Source organism: Emydura macquarii, unplaced genomic scaffold (assembly GCF_026122565.2).
Source record: "Emydura macquarii macquarii isolate MOO-44397 ecotype Brisbane River unplaced genomic scaffold, CSIRO-AGI_Emac_v2 contig_691, whole genome shotgun sequence".
NCBI lineage: Eukaryota > Metazoa > Chordata > Testudines > Chelidae > Emydura > Emydura macquarii.
The window spans coordinates 6,860,248-6,878,225 of record NW_027130828.1 but is presented as its reverse complement, the minus strand read 5'-3'; the positions used below and the strand labels follow the sequence as shown (position 1 = coordinate 6,878,225).

At 42.6% G+C, this 17,978-nt stretch overlaps 1 protein-coding gene across 3 annotated transcripts in view; it reads left to right on the top strand.

The window, feature by feature from the left end:
- COL5A1 (collagen type V alpha 1 chain) overlaps nt 1-17,978 on the top strand; it is a 233,198-nt gene that overhangs the window by 185,237 nt on the left and 29,983 nt on the right. For all 3 annotated transcript variants that reach the window (XM_067541842.1, XM_067541841.1, XM_067541840.1), the window contains exons 33-44: nt 353-397; nt 1,555-1,608; nt 3,159-3,203; nt 4,131-4,184; nt 4,840-4,893; nt 9,199-9,252; nt 10,312-10,419; nt 11,329-11,418; nt 11,549-11,602; nt 12,556-12,663; nt 16,160-16,267; nt 16,907-16,960. In XM_067541842.1, coding sequence (XP_067397943.1) covers nt 353-397; nt 1,555-1,608; nt 3,159-3,203; nt 4,131-4,184; nt 4,840-4,893; nt 9,199-9,252; nt 10,312-10,419; nt 11,329-11,418; nt 11,549-11,602; nt 12,556-12,663; nt 16,160-16,267; nt 16,907-16,960 — 828 coding nt within the window. The remainder of the gene's footprint in view (nt 1-352; nt 398-1,554; nt 1,609-3,158; nt 3,204-4,130; nt 4,185-4,839; nt 4,894-9,198; nt 9,253-10,311; nt 10,420-11,328; nt 11,419-11,548; nt 11,603-12,555; nt 12,664-16,159; nt 16,268-16,906; nt 16,961-17,978) is intronic.

The following is a 17,978-nucleotide window of genomic DNA, read 5'->3' as shown; positions in this document are numbered from 1 at the left end:
GTATGGATTAGAGAAGAGAAAAACAGATGTTCTACCCGTCAGTTCAAATTATCTGGTCAAGTTTCTTCAGAGCATTCATATTACAATCTAGCCGGTTCAAACATCACAAAAGGCAAATAAATGTAATTTGAGGTTTCAATCTGCGTAACCCTTGTTTTCCTTTTATCAAAAACAAAAATCAAAAGGAAATTATGTCACAGAAGCTGCTGGGGGCCATCTTCTGCTTGTTTCATGTTCAGTGAACCCCACAGGCATATTCATTCCATGCAAACTCCGCCTTTGAACGAGCACTGCAATACAGCCATAAATGTTGTGTAGTTGATTACAGATTTCTTCTTCTCTTTGATTCCAGGGTACGCCTGGCAAACCAGGTCCAAGGGGGCAACGAGGTCCAACGGTAATCATGCATTTTTCCTAACAATACCTTTCAAAGGCATGTTTCGACAGTTATAAATTTGGATGGAGATTTTCAAAGGCACGAAAGACAGGTAGGTGCCCTAATTCCTAGTGAAAACCACTGGGAGTTAGGCACCTCTGAGTCCGGAAATCTCCCCATAGTGGAAGACCCAAACCAAAACCCCGGATCTCATTCCTGCAATTAGGGGTGTTTGAAATATGGTTCCAGGTCTGAATTTTGAAAACTGCTTCCTGTCTATATGAGAGGCCAACCAAACCCCAACCCTCAGATTTTAGGGAAGTATGAAATCCAGATATCCAAATGTTGTGACTCATCTTCACTTACAAATATAAAACATACACTGTGACCATATCCTGAATTGATGTAAATCAGTGAGTGAAATCCTGGCCCTATGAAAGCCAGTGGGAGTTTTGCCATTTATTTCAATGGAGCCAGACTTTCATCCAGTGTCTTCAATGAGCCTGTGTTGAATACACGTGCTGAGGATATGGACCAGCTTGATTCCTTCCTTGATTTGTCTAGGGTGTCTGTCAAGTGGAGATGGGCCAGAATGGGAATATTTTTAGCCTAATCCCTCTCTTTTTCCTTTTCCCCCATTTCCCATGAATATTGGTGATTTAGGTAGATGGGATCCAAACCATGCTTGATTTTCTAAAACAAAAGCCTTGATAAACAAGGTTTTGTGAACTCAACCTCAAAACCGTATTGGTTCGTCCATTATAGAGATGTATGTAACTGATACCTTCTGACCCAAACCCTACATGTCTGACACGTGGGAGTCATTCCACTGAAGTCTGTAGGACTATTCCTGTGATAAAGTGAACGGGATTTGGCTTTTCAGTTGATTTTGATGGTTTGGGGGTCGTAGAACCTAGATCCTGACTTTTGCTTTGGTAAATTGACTTCAGATTTCACCAAAGCCAAACCTGATCTCCTTGGCCCAGCCTAAGGTTTCTATCTAGCAGAGTATTTGAACTCACGAGTCATCCCGTTCACTTCCGTGGGATTGCTCATTGGCTTAATGTTGTTCGTGCGCTTACGTGCTAGGCTTGATCAGCGCCTGAGAATCAAAATAGCGCTTGTGCTACAGGAAGTGCTGGAACAACTTATGACTGGTTCATTTCTGTCTTTTTAAGGGTCCACGTGGTGAAAGAGGTCCGAGGGGTAGCACTGGAAAGCCTGGCCCTAAGGTAGGTTTTAGGAGCCTTTGAGTGTAATTGAAAATATCACTGTGTTTCAAGAAATAGCTGTATATAAAGTTTTTGGTCAAGTGCTATCAATATTTCTTTCCTCCTGAGAAAATGTTCCACTATGAAAGCCTAGAGTAACTAACAATCATTACCCAACTAAATGGCTCATGGTTAGAGACCATGAGCCAGGAATCCTGGGTTCTATTCCCAGCGCTATCACTGTCCCATAAATGTGACCTTGGGCAAGTCACTTAACCTGCCTCTGCCTCAGTTTCTCTATCCACAAATGGGATAATAATACTCACCTGCCCCACGGTGTTATATTGGGACTTAATTAATTTGTGTTGTTAACAACTCATGTTGAAATCAACTGAGAGAAGGCTAAATAGAAGTGCTAAATGGTATTGTCACTTAATGTTTCTTTACATAATAAGCAAAATTTGTCAGCCATTCATATCATTATTACCTGATAAAAGTTCTTTAAAAAACCCAACACACCAACATCCTTACTTTGCAGTCTTGAAGTGGGCATAACACTCATTAACAACAAAATCAGGCCTCAGATTGTTAGTCCAAACCCCAGACATCAGCTAGTCTTAAACACACGCTTGTCTGGAGGGACATTGACACTTTGACACACAACTATAAAGTGTGTAAGGTACCTTGATAGTTGTGGACCTCTGAAAATGTTACTGGCTCATATTGTGGTGTGGGAGGAGTGTGTGTCTTTCATGCGTGAGCTCAAGTCCTTCGTGAGCCTTTATTCCCCCAGGGTGAGATTCACCCCTGAGCTGAGGACCAAGACATATCCCACTTAAGCTTTTCCATGAGGACTTAAGTAGAACTTTACGTGATTCATAGACCTTTAACTGGCCCCTCTGTGAAGGAGCACATTTCACTGTATTATAATGGGAACCCATTCAAATGACCACAACTGTATAATTCTTTTAAACAAAACAGTGCTGTTTATGAAGATTGATGGTCTCCAATTGGCTGGCACACACAATAGGCATTGTTCTCTAAGCCAACCAGGAGTCACAGGGTCAATTACACCATGGCAAGCCACTCTACTGTGCCAGAATCCGCTAGATAAACTGATTAAGTGAACATCAATCACTTGGGATAATGGAAATAAAGCCTTGGTAATGAAACATTGTCACAGCGGCACTGTCTGCTTTAAAAATAAAATGTCTCAGCTTTGTATCAACATTAATTTTTGATAAATACCTCGGCTTTGCCGCAGCAGTTCTCTCACAGAATGAGACTATTATCCGGTGGAAATCTCCTAAGCCCACTGTCATTATCTATTCTATATTTGTATTCAGAAATGTGAGGGTTCGGAGGAGGCCAGCGGGGGGGAGTGGGATGTGAATCAGTTGTTGCTCATTTGTCATAGGCCATTGTTTCCTATACAGGAATAAGGAGGGTAGGAGGGGGGAGATCAGGGATGTAAGCTGAGTGATGGCCCCATTTCGTCTGGCGCCATTTAGGATTTTTGTGTGAAGTGGCTGAAATGATTGTTAATACCACGTTTTATTTATTCTTAAAAGGGCAACTCTGGTGGCGATGGGCCCCCTGGTCCTCCTGGTGAAAGGGTAAGATAATCCAGACGTGGCTACAGCAGAAACAATGGAAATGACTGTTCCTAGAAAGAGCCGTCCTCAGATCCATTTGTACCTACCTGACACTGAGAGATGTGGGCATCTCACCAGAACTCAGTCAAGGCCATGAAATTCTGCCTAGAAATAAGAGATGAAATTCACCCCATGCAGGCAGCCAGCACAAAGCCTAGGCACTATTTAAGTCCCACTTATCCCTTCAAGACAGAGCTTAAGTGGGACTTGAGTGGCGTTTAGTCGGGGTGCTGGACTCTGTAGGTAGGAAGGTCACCATTGTGAATAGGAAGAGGGAGGAAGAACTGTCCACATTCTTCCATTAACTAAGCTGAGCTCTAGCTCAATGGAGGCGGAGAATCCCTGTGTCTCTTTGCCAGGTGATCGTTACAATGTGGAGTTTGAGAACAGTCCAAACAATAGGGGAATGATTGGCCCTTAGAAAATACGTATACTCCCCCAGTTAAACTGTTGCAGAGAGTAATGGCTCTGAAGTCACAAGACCAATTTGTTTCAGTAACAGGGCACAGGCTTTTCCTAACGTGTTTGAGATACAGATTTTGGTAACCCCTATCTGCCCTTCCACGTCGATCAGGGTGGGAAAAGATCTCATTGAAGAAATGAGGGGAGATGATCAATAGGCCTAAAGACCCCCTTTAAATTACAGTCCCTTTGCCCGTTACACCAAAGGCTGTGGTACTTTTGCCCAGCGGTAGTTGTTTATTCATTCATGAACTCCCTTTAAGGGACAAGTTTATTCTGTTATTGCATGCATGTTGTCACTATTTCTTTGGTTGCAGGACTATGTTACATGTCTCTTGATAATTTCCTTTCCAAACTGCTGAAATAGTTCATAATAAAATGTGCGTTGCTTCTAATGTGCTTTAACTGGATTGTTTTGTATCCCAGGGACCACCAGGACCTCAAGGACCAACTGGATTTCCTGGACCAAAAGGCCCCCCTGTAAGTAACACCCCTTCCAGAATGAGCAAAGAAATATGCCAGGCGTTTTCCATCCAGTTGCTCTTGCCTTCACCAGCTCAGTCTTAGCTTCTTCACTGACAAATGGTTACATACCCAAAGAAAGGCAGTAGAGAGGCACCCATATTATTAACACAACATCTTGGAATATTAAGTAACCAACAAGATGCTACTAATAATATATAATCCACTCCCTAATGACTCAATAGCATTTAAAAACCATCCACCCTCCCTTTGCTGGGAGAACAGTACAATGTAACACCTTTACTCCTACACCATCGATAAGCTGAAGTGCGCTCTCAGAAGCTCTTTTTGGGGTTGATTTCCTTGCCTCTGGTGGAGTCAGGACTTTTCTCCACCCTTTGATCTAAAGGAAGGGGTTTCGCCATCTTTGGAGAGTCTGTGAAAAAGGACCAGCTCTTGCAAGGATCTGAATGACCCCAAATCCCATTGAAACAAATGGGAGTTGAGGGTACTCAGCATCTTGGAGGACTGGGTCCAAACACCTGAGCAGATCTGATTCCATCTGGCAGAGAGCACTAGTACTGCTATATACACACCAGTCAGCATGGTACAGTTTAACAGGGTACTATTGGACACATGTTCAAATTCCTTCTTGTTCTGTTTTCTTCTCTAGGGTCCACCAGGGAAGGATGGATTGCCCGGTCACCCCGGACAGAGAGGTGAAACTGTAAGTTGCTGGAACCGTTGGGTAGATCATTAGTCCTGAGTCTGTCTCACTGGTTGGTTCATCTAAATCCTTCTGTGTAGCTGAGGAGATGTTGCCACTTGTTTTTCTCCAGCGGTTTGTGTTTCTTCAACTACATGGGAAGGTCTATGGGAATCAACACCCTTTTGAGTAGGACAGATCGGGTCTAATGATGATTTGCATGAAAGCCACCCATTCTGCTTTTATCTCTTTCTTCCCCTCTGTCACCCTGTGCTGAGAAGATACCAGCAAAGAGATACAGTGAGGTCAATCTTTCAGCTCTTACACTTACATAACTCATGTAAATTTGCATCCGTAAGAGTTGCAGAATCAGGCAAGTGAGTATTGACTTCTGATTAGGACATTACAACTTTCACTTTAGAGTCGTAAAGATTTGCTGAGGTCAGCTTTGTATCAACAGAATAACTCAAGTAAGAAGTTAACATATTGTTGGCACTTGCTTTTATAGGGTAGGAAAATGGAGAAGAAGGTGTGGAGTCACAACAGTTAGTTTCCATGCAATCCCAATTGCTGTACTCTCTCTGTAACCCAGTGATCTACACTTCCGATCTTGCCTTTGTCACTTAGCAGGGGAAAGATAGTCTATTTCTTTGGACAGTTCTTTGTTGGACTTTTATGGATACTATCTATGTTCTCTCTCTTTCATTACATCTGAAATGTTAACATTTCTGTGCTCTGATGACATCATAAAGTTATTCCAGGTCTCTGATATCAGATGTTTTAATCTGAGATGGGATTCATCCTTTACATCAAAGGAAAATATTTAACACTGCAGTTGCTTAGTTCAGTGGTCGGTTTTCTCAGCACTTCTATCTATTCTTCCACCTGGAACGCTGAGAATAAATACTTCTTTTCCTTCTTAATACACCACACTACCCGCATAAAGAGCTATTGCGCAGCAATACAGAATTGCAGCACAGTTTTGGTGTACACATATCTGGACGAAGGAAAATAGTGACCAAAATTATTGGGGGTGGGGGATTGTTTGTTTGCTTATTTTAATCTGGAAGGTGAAATCTTGTCCCCATTGAAGTCAATGGGTATTTGGGAAGTCAATAGGAAGTCTCTGTTTTCTCTACATGCCCATGTATTCAGCACACTCACAAGCCGTCTGCCAGCTTTAGTGTGCTAGAAAAGATGACATCCCCATTGATGCTGCCTTTTATCTAAAGCTACTCAAGGGGACCTGGCAAAGTTTTGCCCAAGCCCTCTTGATAACCATATGCTGAATGTGGCTGTGACTTACGGAGTGGCTCCTGGCTGTCTAGTTATCCTGTTGTGTGTTCTCTCTCTTTATATGCATACCGCTTTATCAATTTTAAAGGATTTTATTGTGCAGATGTAAGCATTGTTTCTCACCAAAGGAGAATGATGAGGCATGAAGAGGTATGATAATATGGCTGTTTTCTTTGTCCTTTGGGAAAGTTTGCTTAAAGGATATTCTGCAGCAAAAAAAATGTATATTCTTCCAATGTACATTGTTGGATGCAGTCATTCATATCTTTCTGTTTTGCTTCTTTTTGGTGCCTTTTTTCAGCTGGCTGTGATCCAACTCATTTGCTACTGTTATAATTATGCTTTCACCAACTTTGCATGCTGCATGGTAGCAGATAGACGGCTGTTTGTTCAGTATTTATTTACAGGAGAAATAAAACCTCTCTACAGAGCTTTGCATTTTTCTTCCCTGCCCTTCCTGGCAGATAAGCTGTAAAAAGGCTTTGCATATTATGCATTTTTCCCCTGACTTATCACAGAAAAGTTTAATTGATTTGCCTGGAATTTGGATAAGCACAGCAAAGCAAACACTGTTCAGTGCGATGCTATACATGTATATACAGTCCGTAAGAGTGGTTTTATAGTGACACATATGATGCTTTAGATCACTAATTCTCAGATCAGTATTAATTTAAAGGTGAACTGAAAGGGTTTGACCTGCTGAGGTCGGGAGGTGTCATTTATTTTCCCTAACATCATCCACAATTCCAAGAGGGATACCTGAATTGACGTAAAAGTTGCAATCTTTACTCTGCTTCCTTCTGATGTCATCAGGTGTTGTAGAAAAAAACAACAAAGCATCACACTCCAAACTGGGCATGTAAATGAAGGAAGGAACTGGCTTTCAACTAACTAGTTCAAAACCCTATTTATTTGTAGGGTTTTTTTCACCTTATTCTGCTATGTTTTGCCTATTCTAGGCAATTACTTTAGGAAAAAACATTTCAATTCACCTTTGATTGGAAGAAGCCCTTTGGGATTAATGTTCACTGTATACTCTGCTAGGTGATTAAACATACAGACACAGAAGGACTGGTTTGCACAAGTAACCTCCAAAGTTGTAGTTGCACAAGGAGAAATACTTGTAGACCCATTTTTATAACCCAGGCTTCAGCTCTTGCTGCCATTCAGTATATACTGTATACTAAACTGGCAAGCACAGTGCTTGAATTCACAATACTTGAATCCTCAGTATTAATGCACTTGGCCAAATCCATGTTTTTAAACTAATTCAGATAACTTTTTTTTTCATTTTTGGCCCTATTTCCTTATGCCACTATGAGAAAGGGCTGGGAAGTAGGAAGGGGCAAACAGTAAAACAGATTAAATAATGGTTCCAAACTGGAAGCCTGGCTGGAGCACTCTATACCTGCATGTAAGAGACCCTAGTTAGGGCGCATGTTCCACTTCCCTTTCAATCCAGCATGTATTAGGGACACTGAAGCATCTTTGGCTACTCGGTCATGATGTTAAGTTTATAGTTTGGGGTGTATAAAATGGGGAGAATCATAGGGATCCTTATCAAGCTGCAGGCAGGGACTTGGAGAAAACCCTTCTTCTGCCTCAAAATAAAAATGATTGTGGACATGGCTGAAATATTTTGCATTTTCCCAAATTTGGTGATGTTTTGTTCATGAAAAATGCTCACCATTTCCCCATCCGCTCCAACACACATACTGTGATTTGTAAGCATCTAGAGTTGTGCTGAGTAGCTTTCTAGCATGTCAGAGTAGTGTAAGCTTAAAACATCCTTGTCCATCTTCTGTGCCAGAGGACAGCTCCCTGTAAGACCCTTAAAAATAATGTTACAGAATGCAGGTTACAGAATGAATGTTAATTGTGCATCCCCTGAAGAATTACCTGAGGTACCTTGTGACCAAGGAAACCTCAGAAACAGTCTTGATGGCTACAGTACCTTAAATGTAGTTACTCCTTAAATAACAACTTAAGACATTTACTCCTAGTGTGATGTATCACATACTTCAGTGTCGATAGAAGTTATTGCATTGCACATGTAACACAGGGCATTGTGGATTAGAAGTTCTTTAACATATTCTTCAGAGCGGAGCTGTGTTAATTTTGCTGAGCCATGGCCTTCAAAGTTTGTGAGTTTGGTGCTGCTCACCTGTGAAGCCCACAAGAGAGCAAGGGTCCAAGAGCACCTCTTCCTCAGTGAAAGGAGAGGAGAACATTTTCACAGTTTTTCAAGGGATAGCATTACACAGCTTAAGCTGGAAGCTACAATGATTTGCAAATATAATTTCAAAAAGACACAAAAAGATGTGTGTTCCTGGTTTGTTTTCAAGAAATGTTGATAAAATAGTAAATAACAAACACAACATCCTCATGCTACTCTGTGAGAACCAGGAAGTGAAACTGATTGTCTGCGGAAAGTGAAAGACAGCAGAACCGTCTCAAAGCTGGGACTGAGTGAATCACAGAAAAAAAAGCCAACAGCACAAGAAATAAAAATAAAGGGAATTAGATTTTTAATGTTCCTTCAACTTCAATAATCTCAGATGTTATTATTAAGACAGAGAAAGACTTCTTTTTTAATATCTCCTCCAGATTCACAGATTCTGTGAAAAGCGTTTCACAAATATATATGTATGGCCAGATCCTCAAATGGGGTAAACCAGTGTAGTGCCATTGAAATAATAAAGCTGTGCTGATTTATGCTCACTGAAGGTCTGCCCTGTATATTATAAACAGTTAGTTCCTTTTCCGAATGCTTCCTCTATAAATTTCAGCTATAGTTGAAAGGGTTTGATAATCTCTCTTTCTTGTTTTTCCCCTGTGAATAAATAGAAAGATATTTCCCATCTCCTGTTTGATTTCCTTCTTTTATTGTCTTTGGGGGTTTCCATTCTTCTGTAGTCAATAGTATGTTTTATCAGAGCATGCTGAGTTTAATACTGTCAAGTAGCATGCTGAGATTCTTGCATTACCGTGTCTGTGGCTAACCATGATTTGTTTTTCTTTTTATAACAGGGTTTCCAAGGCAAGACGGGTCCTCCAGGCCCTCCGGGTGTTGTTGGCCCACAGGTAAGAAATGGACATGGCATTCACAGCAGACCTGCCCTGCTCACTTTTGCTGCCCAACCATATTCAGACTATAGACAATGTAAAATTGAATGTCTTATTAACAGTGTACAGTGACACTGTGAAGACAATGAAGTAAAGAAAATGCTATATCCAGTTGAAACTTCAAGGGGAGTTTATACAGGAAGAATGAAATTGCCTCATTGGGATAACAAAGGCAACACAAGTATGAAAGTGAAATAAGATAATTAATGATAGCTGTCTATTGTGGTAATTAAAAATACAACTGAGCAAAATCGAGCTGGAGATAGATGAGCTATCCTGATGTTTTATTTCTAAAGTGAATGCTGAAGTAATAAGACGCTGATCTGGGATGACCCCTCTGACGTAGCTTAGGTGATCTCCAAGAGGAATGCTTCATGCGTTTGACCTGATAGTTTTCAGTTTTGGCCTGAATCAATATGCTGACCTTTCAGCACACTTGTTTCGGCGTTACGTGCCTGCGTAATGGAAATGCTGCCTGACTGAATTAAAAGTGGCAGCCGTGATGGGGAGAACAAAAGCCACACGCTACAACTGACACTCTTCATCTGTTTGTGTTGATGGAAGAACACCAAGGAAATTAGCGTTCCATTAACAGTGCCTTCCCAAAGACTGCTCTAGCCTCCCCCTAAAACATCGTTGGTAGAAATAAAAGAGAGTCTGAAATGAGGGCCACATTTTTACAAAGATAAGCCATGCCTAGGCAGCTTCTCACAGTCGTGAGGGTTGCTAGATTTAACTGGGGCCTTCCGAAGAGTCACTGCCAGATTGCTGGAGACTGACCGCACTCTTTGGGCAGTATTGTAGTGCCAGGGAGTTTGACAGCATGCTTCCACGTTGGAGCTCAGTCCCAGCACCTCTGTCGGGGGGGTGGGTATTAGCAGGTAGGCAGGACAGGGCTGCCCGTTAAAGGGGATGGATGGCTTACAGCTGTGAATGGCATTCACTCATCTACAAACTTCCCTTCTTTGTCTCTCTCGTATTGAACTCTTCCCTCTGTATTTCTTGGTCTTCTCTTAGGGTCCTACTGGAGAGACAGGTCCAATGGGTGAGCGGGGGCATCCAGGTCCACCGGGTCCACCAGGTGAGCAGGGTCTACCTGGCCTGGCAGGAAAGGAAGGAACTAAGGTACATTGTTGATACATTTTATCTAACATCCTATTTCATTCCGAGCTCAGGTGTGCATTGGAGCATGGTGTTCAGGGGACAGGGATCGAGGCGAGGACCCCAGTTCTGGATGGAATCAGGCTTGTTCTTTCTGTCTGAGTAATGAGTGACCCCTGGGGTACTGGCTGGATAACCACGAGAGTTTAATTTTCAGAAATACTGACTTCTTTATTTCAGGTATGCTTTGTATCTGCCCTTGAGCTGGGGATGCAAGTCTAAATGTATTCACCTCTAGCTACCTGAGGGCAGGTGCAGACAAGGTAGTTAGAGCTGAAAGGACTGAGATTTGCATGACCATGCTCTTTGGCATTAGCTGATCTGCGAACATCCCCGTCTGTGAACAAACCATCTAGGGTTACGTTTCTATGTGCATGAAGTCGGGATGGGCCCACGCCAGAAACCCCAAACTGAGACACCCCTCCCCCTCTTCTAAACTTGTAGTGAGTGGACCTGAACCTGCTAACCCCTCTCTTGAAAACGAGCTGAACCAGAACCATGGATCTGAACGTCCCCTGAACTTTAGGAGGACAGAGCTTCACACTGCAGATTCCACGCCAAAACTGGATTTGAACTCTGCAGCTCCATCCATGTCCGTGGCTTCTGTAGAGGGTTACTTAGTGCTTTAGTTATTCATGCTGAATGAGCAAGAGGCTAATATGACATGCTGCTGATCAGCTGATCCTGTAGTCGGAGGAGAGGCGGCGGGGTACGCACAGATGCTAGGCTGGGCAGATGAAGAGGATTAGATTCAGAGCAGAAGTTTAGTGTTTCAAATCCTGACAAGAGTTTGTATATCATTAGAGCCTGGCCAAAGAAGCCAACCTCTTACTGATTCTGAAGATTCTAAATTCTCAACCCTTCCCATTACAGGGTGACCCAGGCCCTGCCGGCCTTCCAGGAAAAGACGGCCCTACTGGTTTAAGAGGCTTCCCCGGTGAGAGAGGTCTCCCCGGCCCAGTTGTAAGTAAAAGCACCTCTTACCCTTCCCACTGGAATGATGCGATACAGAGTGTTATGTGATACAACACACGGTGCTGCAGCACCGATTTCCCAATGGATGACGCTCTTTCTTCTCTCTTTTTGGTTGCAGGGAGCTCTTGGGCTGAAAGGCAACGAAGGTCCCCCCGGTCCTCCAGGCCCGGCAGTAAGTATTGGCTCTTTGACTTTTATTGACACTACCGAATACATTACAGGCCTAATAAGTAACTCCTGAAACCTAATCACTGTTCATGAACAGTTACCCATTTTCCCTTTGGGTGTTAACGAATAAATACATGAGTATCACTTTATTTTACCAGACATGCATATAGTAGCTCAGTCACTCTGTTGACCGTACAGGGTGTGCTGAGGGGGCAAGATGGCTCAGAGCGTTGGCAATAGGGAGAATGAGCCTTTCGTTTCTTAGGGCATGTCTACACTTTATCGGCCACAGTGGCACAGCTACGGAGCCGCAGGTGTGCCGCTGTAGTGCTGTAGCGTACGCATTTCCTACACTGACGAAAAGGGTTTTTCCACCCACGTAGGTAATCCCTCCAAGAGGCGGTAGCTAGGTCAATGGAAGAATTCTTGCATTTACCATGGGAGTTCAGTCGACCTGACTGTCGCACAGAGTGTGACGTTTTTCACCTCAGCAAGGTAGCTAGGTTGATCTAATATTTAACTGTAGACCAGGCTTAAGTTGCCAGCTTGACGCCAGCCCAGGTTTTTGCCCATTGCAAGTTGCCCCACTTTAGATTCCCTATTCCAAGCAGGCCTTCTAGAAGAGAATATTCATCATTAAATCCTTATTGCTCTGCGACATTAACGGTGAAATGGCTTGTGCTCTTTTTCCAAGCTCTGATAATGTGCCCCCAGCCACTGAGCTCCACTGCCTGTCCAGAGAGGAACCCAGGCATTCCAGTGATTTTATTTAAAATAAAATATGCAGGATCCTTACAGGATCATTGCATGGCAGTCGCACCATCACACTCTCTCTTTTACCTGCTGACTTTGGCACTTAATATGTTTTCTACAGTCTAATTTTTTAATTTTCTCCCTCTTTTATTTTTAATACATGTGATGCTTAATGACTCGTCCATTCTCCTCCCCCACCAACAGGGTTCTCCAGGTGAGAGAGGTCCTGCCGGGTCAGCTGGCCCAATTGGCTTGCCAGGAAGACCTGGCCCCCAAGGACCTACAGGACCTGCTGGTGAAAAGGGTGCCCCTGTAAGTATTGTGCTTAGGTTAACAGGAGTGGGTGAAATATGCTTCAATGTCTGTGTCCGTGTGCCCCTGCGAAAACGCCATGGCAGACACAATTGGGACAAATTCTCTGATTCTGTGTTCTTCACGTCTTCTGTTAGCCACTGATCCCATCTACTAAAACCCCAGGCACATTTAGCTTTCCTGAAGGCAGCAAATGTGTTTCAATCTGTGGCAGTAATAGAAAAGGAAATCTAACAGACCTATTCAACTGCTTCCCAACTCTGTTTGAAGAAGAGACTTCTCCAAGATTGTAATCTGGGAGATTTAGTAAACACTAGCTGGTTCTTTTGATATTTTCTCAAAACTGTTGCAAGCAGGAGGGTAGGGATGTGTATAGTAAATCCTGGATGACTCAGTGATAGATGAAAGTCAGGTTGTTTTCTTTTGTCTGCAGCCTTGCCAGCTTTTCAAATCAAAATCCTGGTGTGTGGCTGCTGGCAGATTTGCCACTGTAAGCCCAGACAGTGGAATAGCCACTGGTTCCGGGCATTAGAATAAAAAAGCTAGGAAAACACAGGCAGAAGAGAAGGGCAGATACTTTCCTCTCAGAGCAAGTTGCTTTTAGAGTCACTTAGCAATTGTTTTCATTAGACTGGAGATGTAGGTCTCTGTTGAAGTCGATGGGAGTTTGTCATTGACTTCTATGAGAACAAGGTTATGCCGGTGGTGACTGCTTTTGAAAATCTCACCTGTACTGTACTGGAAGTGTTCTCTCTCTCCCTCTTCTCTTAAGCATGTTAGACTGATGCTGCAGGTGAGCCCTGCAGTTGGAATGGGATCTTGCAACCCCTGGTTGAATGTCTGTTCTGCAGAACATGTATATGGTCCTGAGATCAGAAATGGCTTCAGGCAGAGAACGGTTGCATAGATGGTAGTCTCAAAACAGGTGAAGGAGGTTGAAATGATAGGACATAGTACCTCTTGGTGAAAAGCACTCTTAGGATGGGATCATGGGCAGTTCATTTCACCCTCAGCATTACACATAGTAACCAGACCATGGCATCTTTAATGTAGATGGTTTTCTTCTCTTCCCTTTTCCTTGTCTTTGCATTTCCTTCTCTTTTGAGACTTGGGAAAAGAAAGTCTTCTATTAGAGTCTGCAACTGAAGAAAGAGGAAAAAAATCGTCACACTCTACAAAATAGTACAGCCTGACAAGTGTGTGTTTGGATAAATATGGATCTGAATGTGGGCTAATTGTACCTTAAACAAAAATATATGTAACTGAATACATCACCTAACAATAGTGGCGTTGTAGGTAGAACATAAGAATGGCCATACTAGTTCAGACCAATGGTCCATCTAGCCCAGTATCCTGTCTTCTGAAAGTGGCCAATGCCAGGTGTGTCAGAGGGAAAGAACAGAATAGGCAATCATCCACTTATCCATCTCCTCTCATCTACTCCCAGCTTTTGGCAATCAGGTGCTAGGGACACCCAGAGCATGGGCTGGCCTCTCTGACCATCGTGGCTAATAGCCATTGATGGACCTATCCTCCATGAACGTATCTAGGTAGGCGATGAAAGTAGCAGCAACTGGTTTCATTATGAAAAGAGTGGCCAAGAATGGTCTAAAACTCCGTAGCCCTACTGTCTTGTAGCTCAGATCTTCCTCCTCCCATCTGCCTTATACATTCAGTGATCGTCCTTAAATGCAGTTACCTTATGGTACCCTGAGAGCAGAGTATATCTCCATAGAGGGGCTGAAGGTCTGGTTGTCTGGAGCAGTGAGTTGCTAATATGTGGTGCTAACACTTCACCAAGCTAAACAGTGCTTGGTCAACTGTCTGCTATTTCCATATAGCATGTTCACCTCAAAACTATGCTAAATCTAGTCCAGAAGAATGAACTGGGATTATCATTCTTATCGCTGAAAGGACAATGCCTCCTTGTGCCATTGGGATTACTAAAATCCATTTCTGGAAGGAACAACTATCCTCTTCCATAGTTCTTCCACCATCCCTGCCTGAAAAGCTTAGTTTATGTGTGTACGTGAAGCCTTTAGCACAGTGGGATCTCAAATCCAAATGGGGTCTCTATGTGCCACTGCATTATAAATATATGAAATCAGAGTAATGATGGCTGGTGGAAAGCGTTGTTTAAAATAAGCCACGTTGATGTCAAACGTTGAGTTGTCACTCACAAATTGCACCTTTCCTATAGAGTGAGGACAGAAAAACACTCAGGATTCAGAATTTGCTTACATCCTACAGTGTAAGAGTCTAGCTGATAGATGGATGAGAAAGTAGCTAGATACCTGAAATGGAGTCTGGCTGTGCTCCTGCAATATATTACTTTGGGAATCCACAATCCTGAACAAACCAACAGCCCTTTCGCTCTGCAGGAATATGTTGTAATATTCGTGTGAGGACTGGATAGTGTGTATTTCATGATTTAAAAACACAGCTCTGTGCATCTCCTTTGGAAGAAGGATATTTGCCTGTCTCATGCCATGCCCAAGTTGTTGTGTGGATGTATATCACTGACTCTTTGCTTTTGAATTTGTGCACGCTACAGTCAGCCCCACATCCAGGGAAATGGCCAAATGCTGGCCTCAGTGATTTCAGACCGAACAAGGACATTTATGTTGATGTATTTGTGTTATTACAGGTGATTTCCCCCCCCACACACACACACGATTACTGCATTTGGTGGTTTTTTGAAAGCTTTAGCAGCTTGTCCTGAGGCAAGAATTTCCTCTTGAAACAGCTTTATGAACATCTGTGCTACAGAGTAAATGTACAATGTGTTATTGGGGAGATGAATAGGCAATTTATCTGGCATCTAATCATTGACAACAGGGCACCCAGGATTCAGATACAATTACATTTTGTGCTAGGGAAGTGGGGAACATCAACTCTTCAGCTCATATAAGCAAAAGCAAATTCAATTGACAACTCTGTCAGGATACAAAAGAGTAATTATTTAAGCAGGAGGCCAGCAATCATTGCCTTATTCACTTGAAGTATTTTCAATAGTTCATAAACATGGGAGAGCAGAGGTCAGTGGCTCTGGTGTTGAAGAAAGAAGGAATTCTGTCTATTTCATGTATAGAATTAGTATTTACTTTTGATGAATTAGCGTAGAAGTTAGTATCAATGAGATTTGGCTCTTGGAAATGGCAAACGGTTGGATAAGTTTTGTTCATCACTCAGAAAAAGAGACGCGATAGAGGAGTCAAGATGAAATCGTTATGATGCCATTACAGTAGCAAAATCTATGTACTCGCAGTCAGATACATTTTTGCCTTTCTTTATCTTTTGAGATGGAAATTATGGCTGGCTTATTTCAGCCTTATCGACCTATACAATGTCTGCCGGATACTGGTTCTATTATATACATGCAAACACAATCAAAGGTTATTGGCTGGTGATAAGCAGTGAAGTTAAGGGGATTTTATGCTTGAATCGGAGGATGGAAGAGAGTGTTGTTTAACATGCCTGTTCATGGTACCTCCAGGGTGAGAAAGGTCCTCAAGGCCCAGCTGGTCGTGATGGTATTCAAGGTCCAGTTGGACTCCCAGGCCCAGCAGGTCCCGTTGGCCCACCAGGAGAAGATGGAGATAAGGTGAGAAAAACTCCAAGCAGCGCCTGCGCAAAATGGCCTTTTCCCATTTGGCAGACCTGTTCCTTCTGTGTATTCGGAGTCACATCTGCTCCATTTAGTGACATAATTACATTTTACTGCTTTTTACGTCCCGTTAGCCCTGTAGAGTCAGCAGAGCTGAGACAGAATTGGCTGGATTCTATTCCTCATCAACAAAACTATGTACTAAGTTCCAGCCGCTTACCCTCCCGTGAGCCTATGCTACTTGGCATTGCTTCAGTTTGCTATTTTTTCCAAAATTAATTACATTTCCCCAACACCTACAATAAGCCCCTTTGGACAGCAGGATATCCAGAGATGATTAGCATGCGAATATGCCCTTCATTTTCTCTTTCTCTACCAACAAGGTTAGCATAATGATACTTTTGGTATCGATCAGCAGCTGAGAAAAGTTTTATATTGCAAAAATGATGATTTCACTCTGGGAGCCCGATCCTGCTGCCCTTTCCATAATTCCCCCTGGACATTTTATGTGAGTTGACTTCTCCAGGGTCAGGCTGCAGACATTCTAGAATGTGGGGGAGGATATCATTTGACTATTTCAATATGCAAGTAGTAACTGAGCTCTGTGACTGATTTGTACATCTTTATGTTCAACAGGGCGAGATTGGAGAACCAGGCCAGAAAGGAGGCAAGGGAGACAAAGGCGAACAGGTAAGCTGGAACTTTGTTTGGTCCCTTTCAACCTCCAGTGTATCCTAGACAATGTCTTTGGCAGCAGCTATTCTGGTGGGACCTATGGAAGATGATTATTTTCCATTATTTGATCGAAGTATAAAACTAAGTATTTAATTTTAATTTCCTCTGTTATTTAACCCTTTTTTTTTTACACATATCGTAATGTAAAAAGAAAAGGTAAAGGTTAAAAGGTAGAGTGTACAAATCTGTAATTTGACCCATATTAATGTATGGAACAGAGACTTGGCCAGCTACAAGAAAGGAAATCGGTATGTTCCCCACCAAGGAAATTAAGATGTTGAGATGGTCCATGACAGGACATGAAATGAGGCTCTAATGAGGGTTGCTCCAATTGAGGACAAGTTGTTGGTATGGGCATGTCCAATGGAAATCTAAGAGCCTGCAATGAATGGGGATGGAAGACGACCAAAGGGGAGGGGGAAGACTCAGTACCTGTACTGGATCTCAGCAGACCTCAGAGAGACCAATCTGCACGACAGTTTGGCATATGATCGTGTGTTATGGAATAAGGCTATAAAAGCCACCGACCCCAAATAAGGAAGTGGCAAGGAAGAAGAAGAAAAGAAGAAGATTGAAATGTAAAAAGAAAAATACAATGGAGGGTCTTCCAGTGGAATAAATTTAAAAGACCTCATATAATGGCACCTTATTTTAACATTGCAGAAACAGCCCCTCATTACTACAGCAGGAGTAGCCCCTATGATTGAAGTTGCATATTCATTTAGAACCCCTCTTTTCAGTTGTTCATAGCATTCCAAAACTTTCCCCTACCAGTTACAATTTCCGGGAATGGAAAAGATGCTGCACTTGAGTAGTTAAGCTTGTAAAAAAGAATTGCATGCCATTATATTACATTATTGGAGAAATACCATGTGATCATATAGTTAAAACCATATTGTAATGCATATATACTGGGGGGCAGAGGTAAAATTGTGTGAGCAACCTTAGCTTTGGTATTTACTGTCCCTTGGGT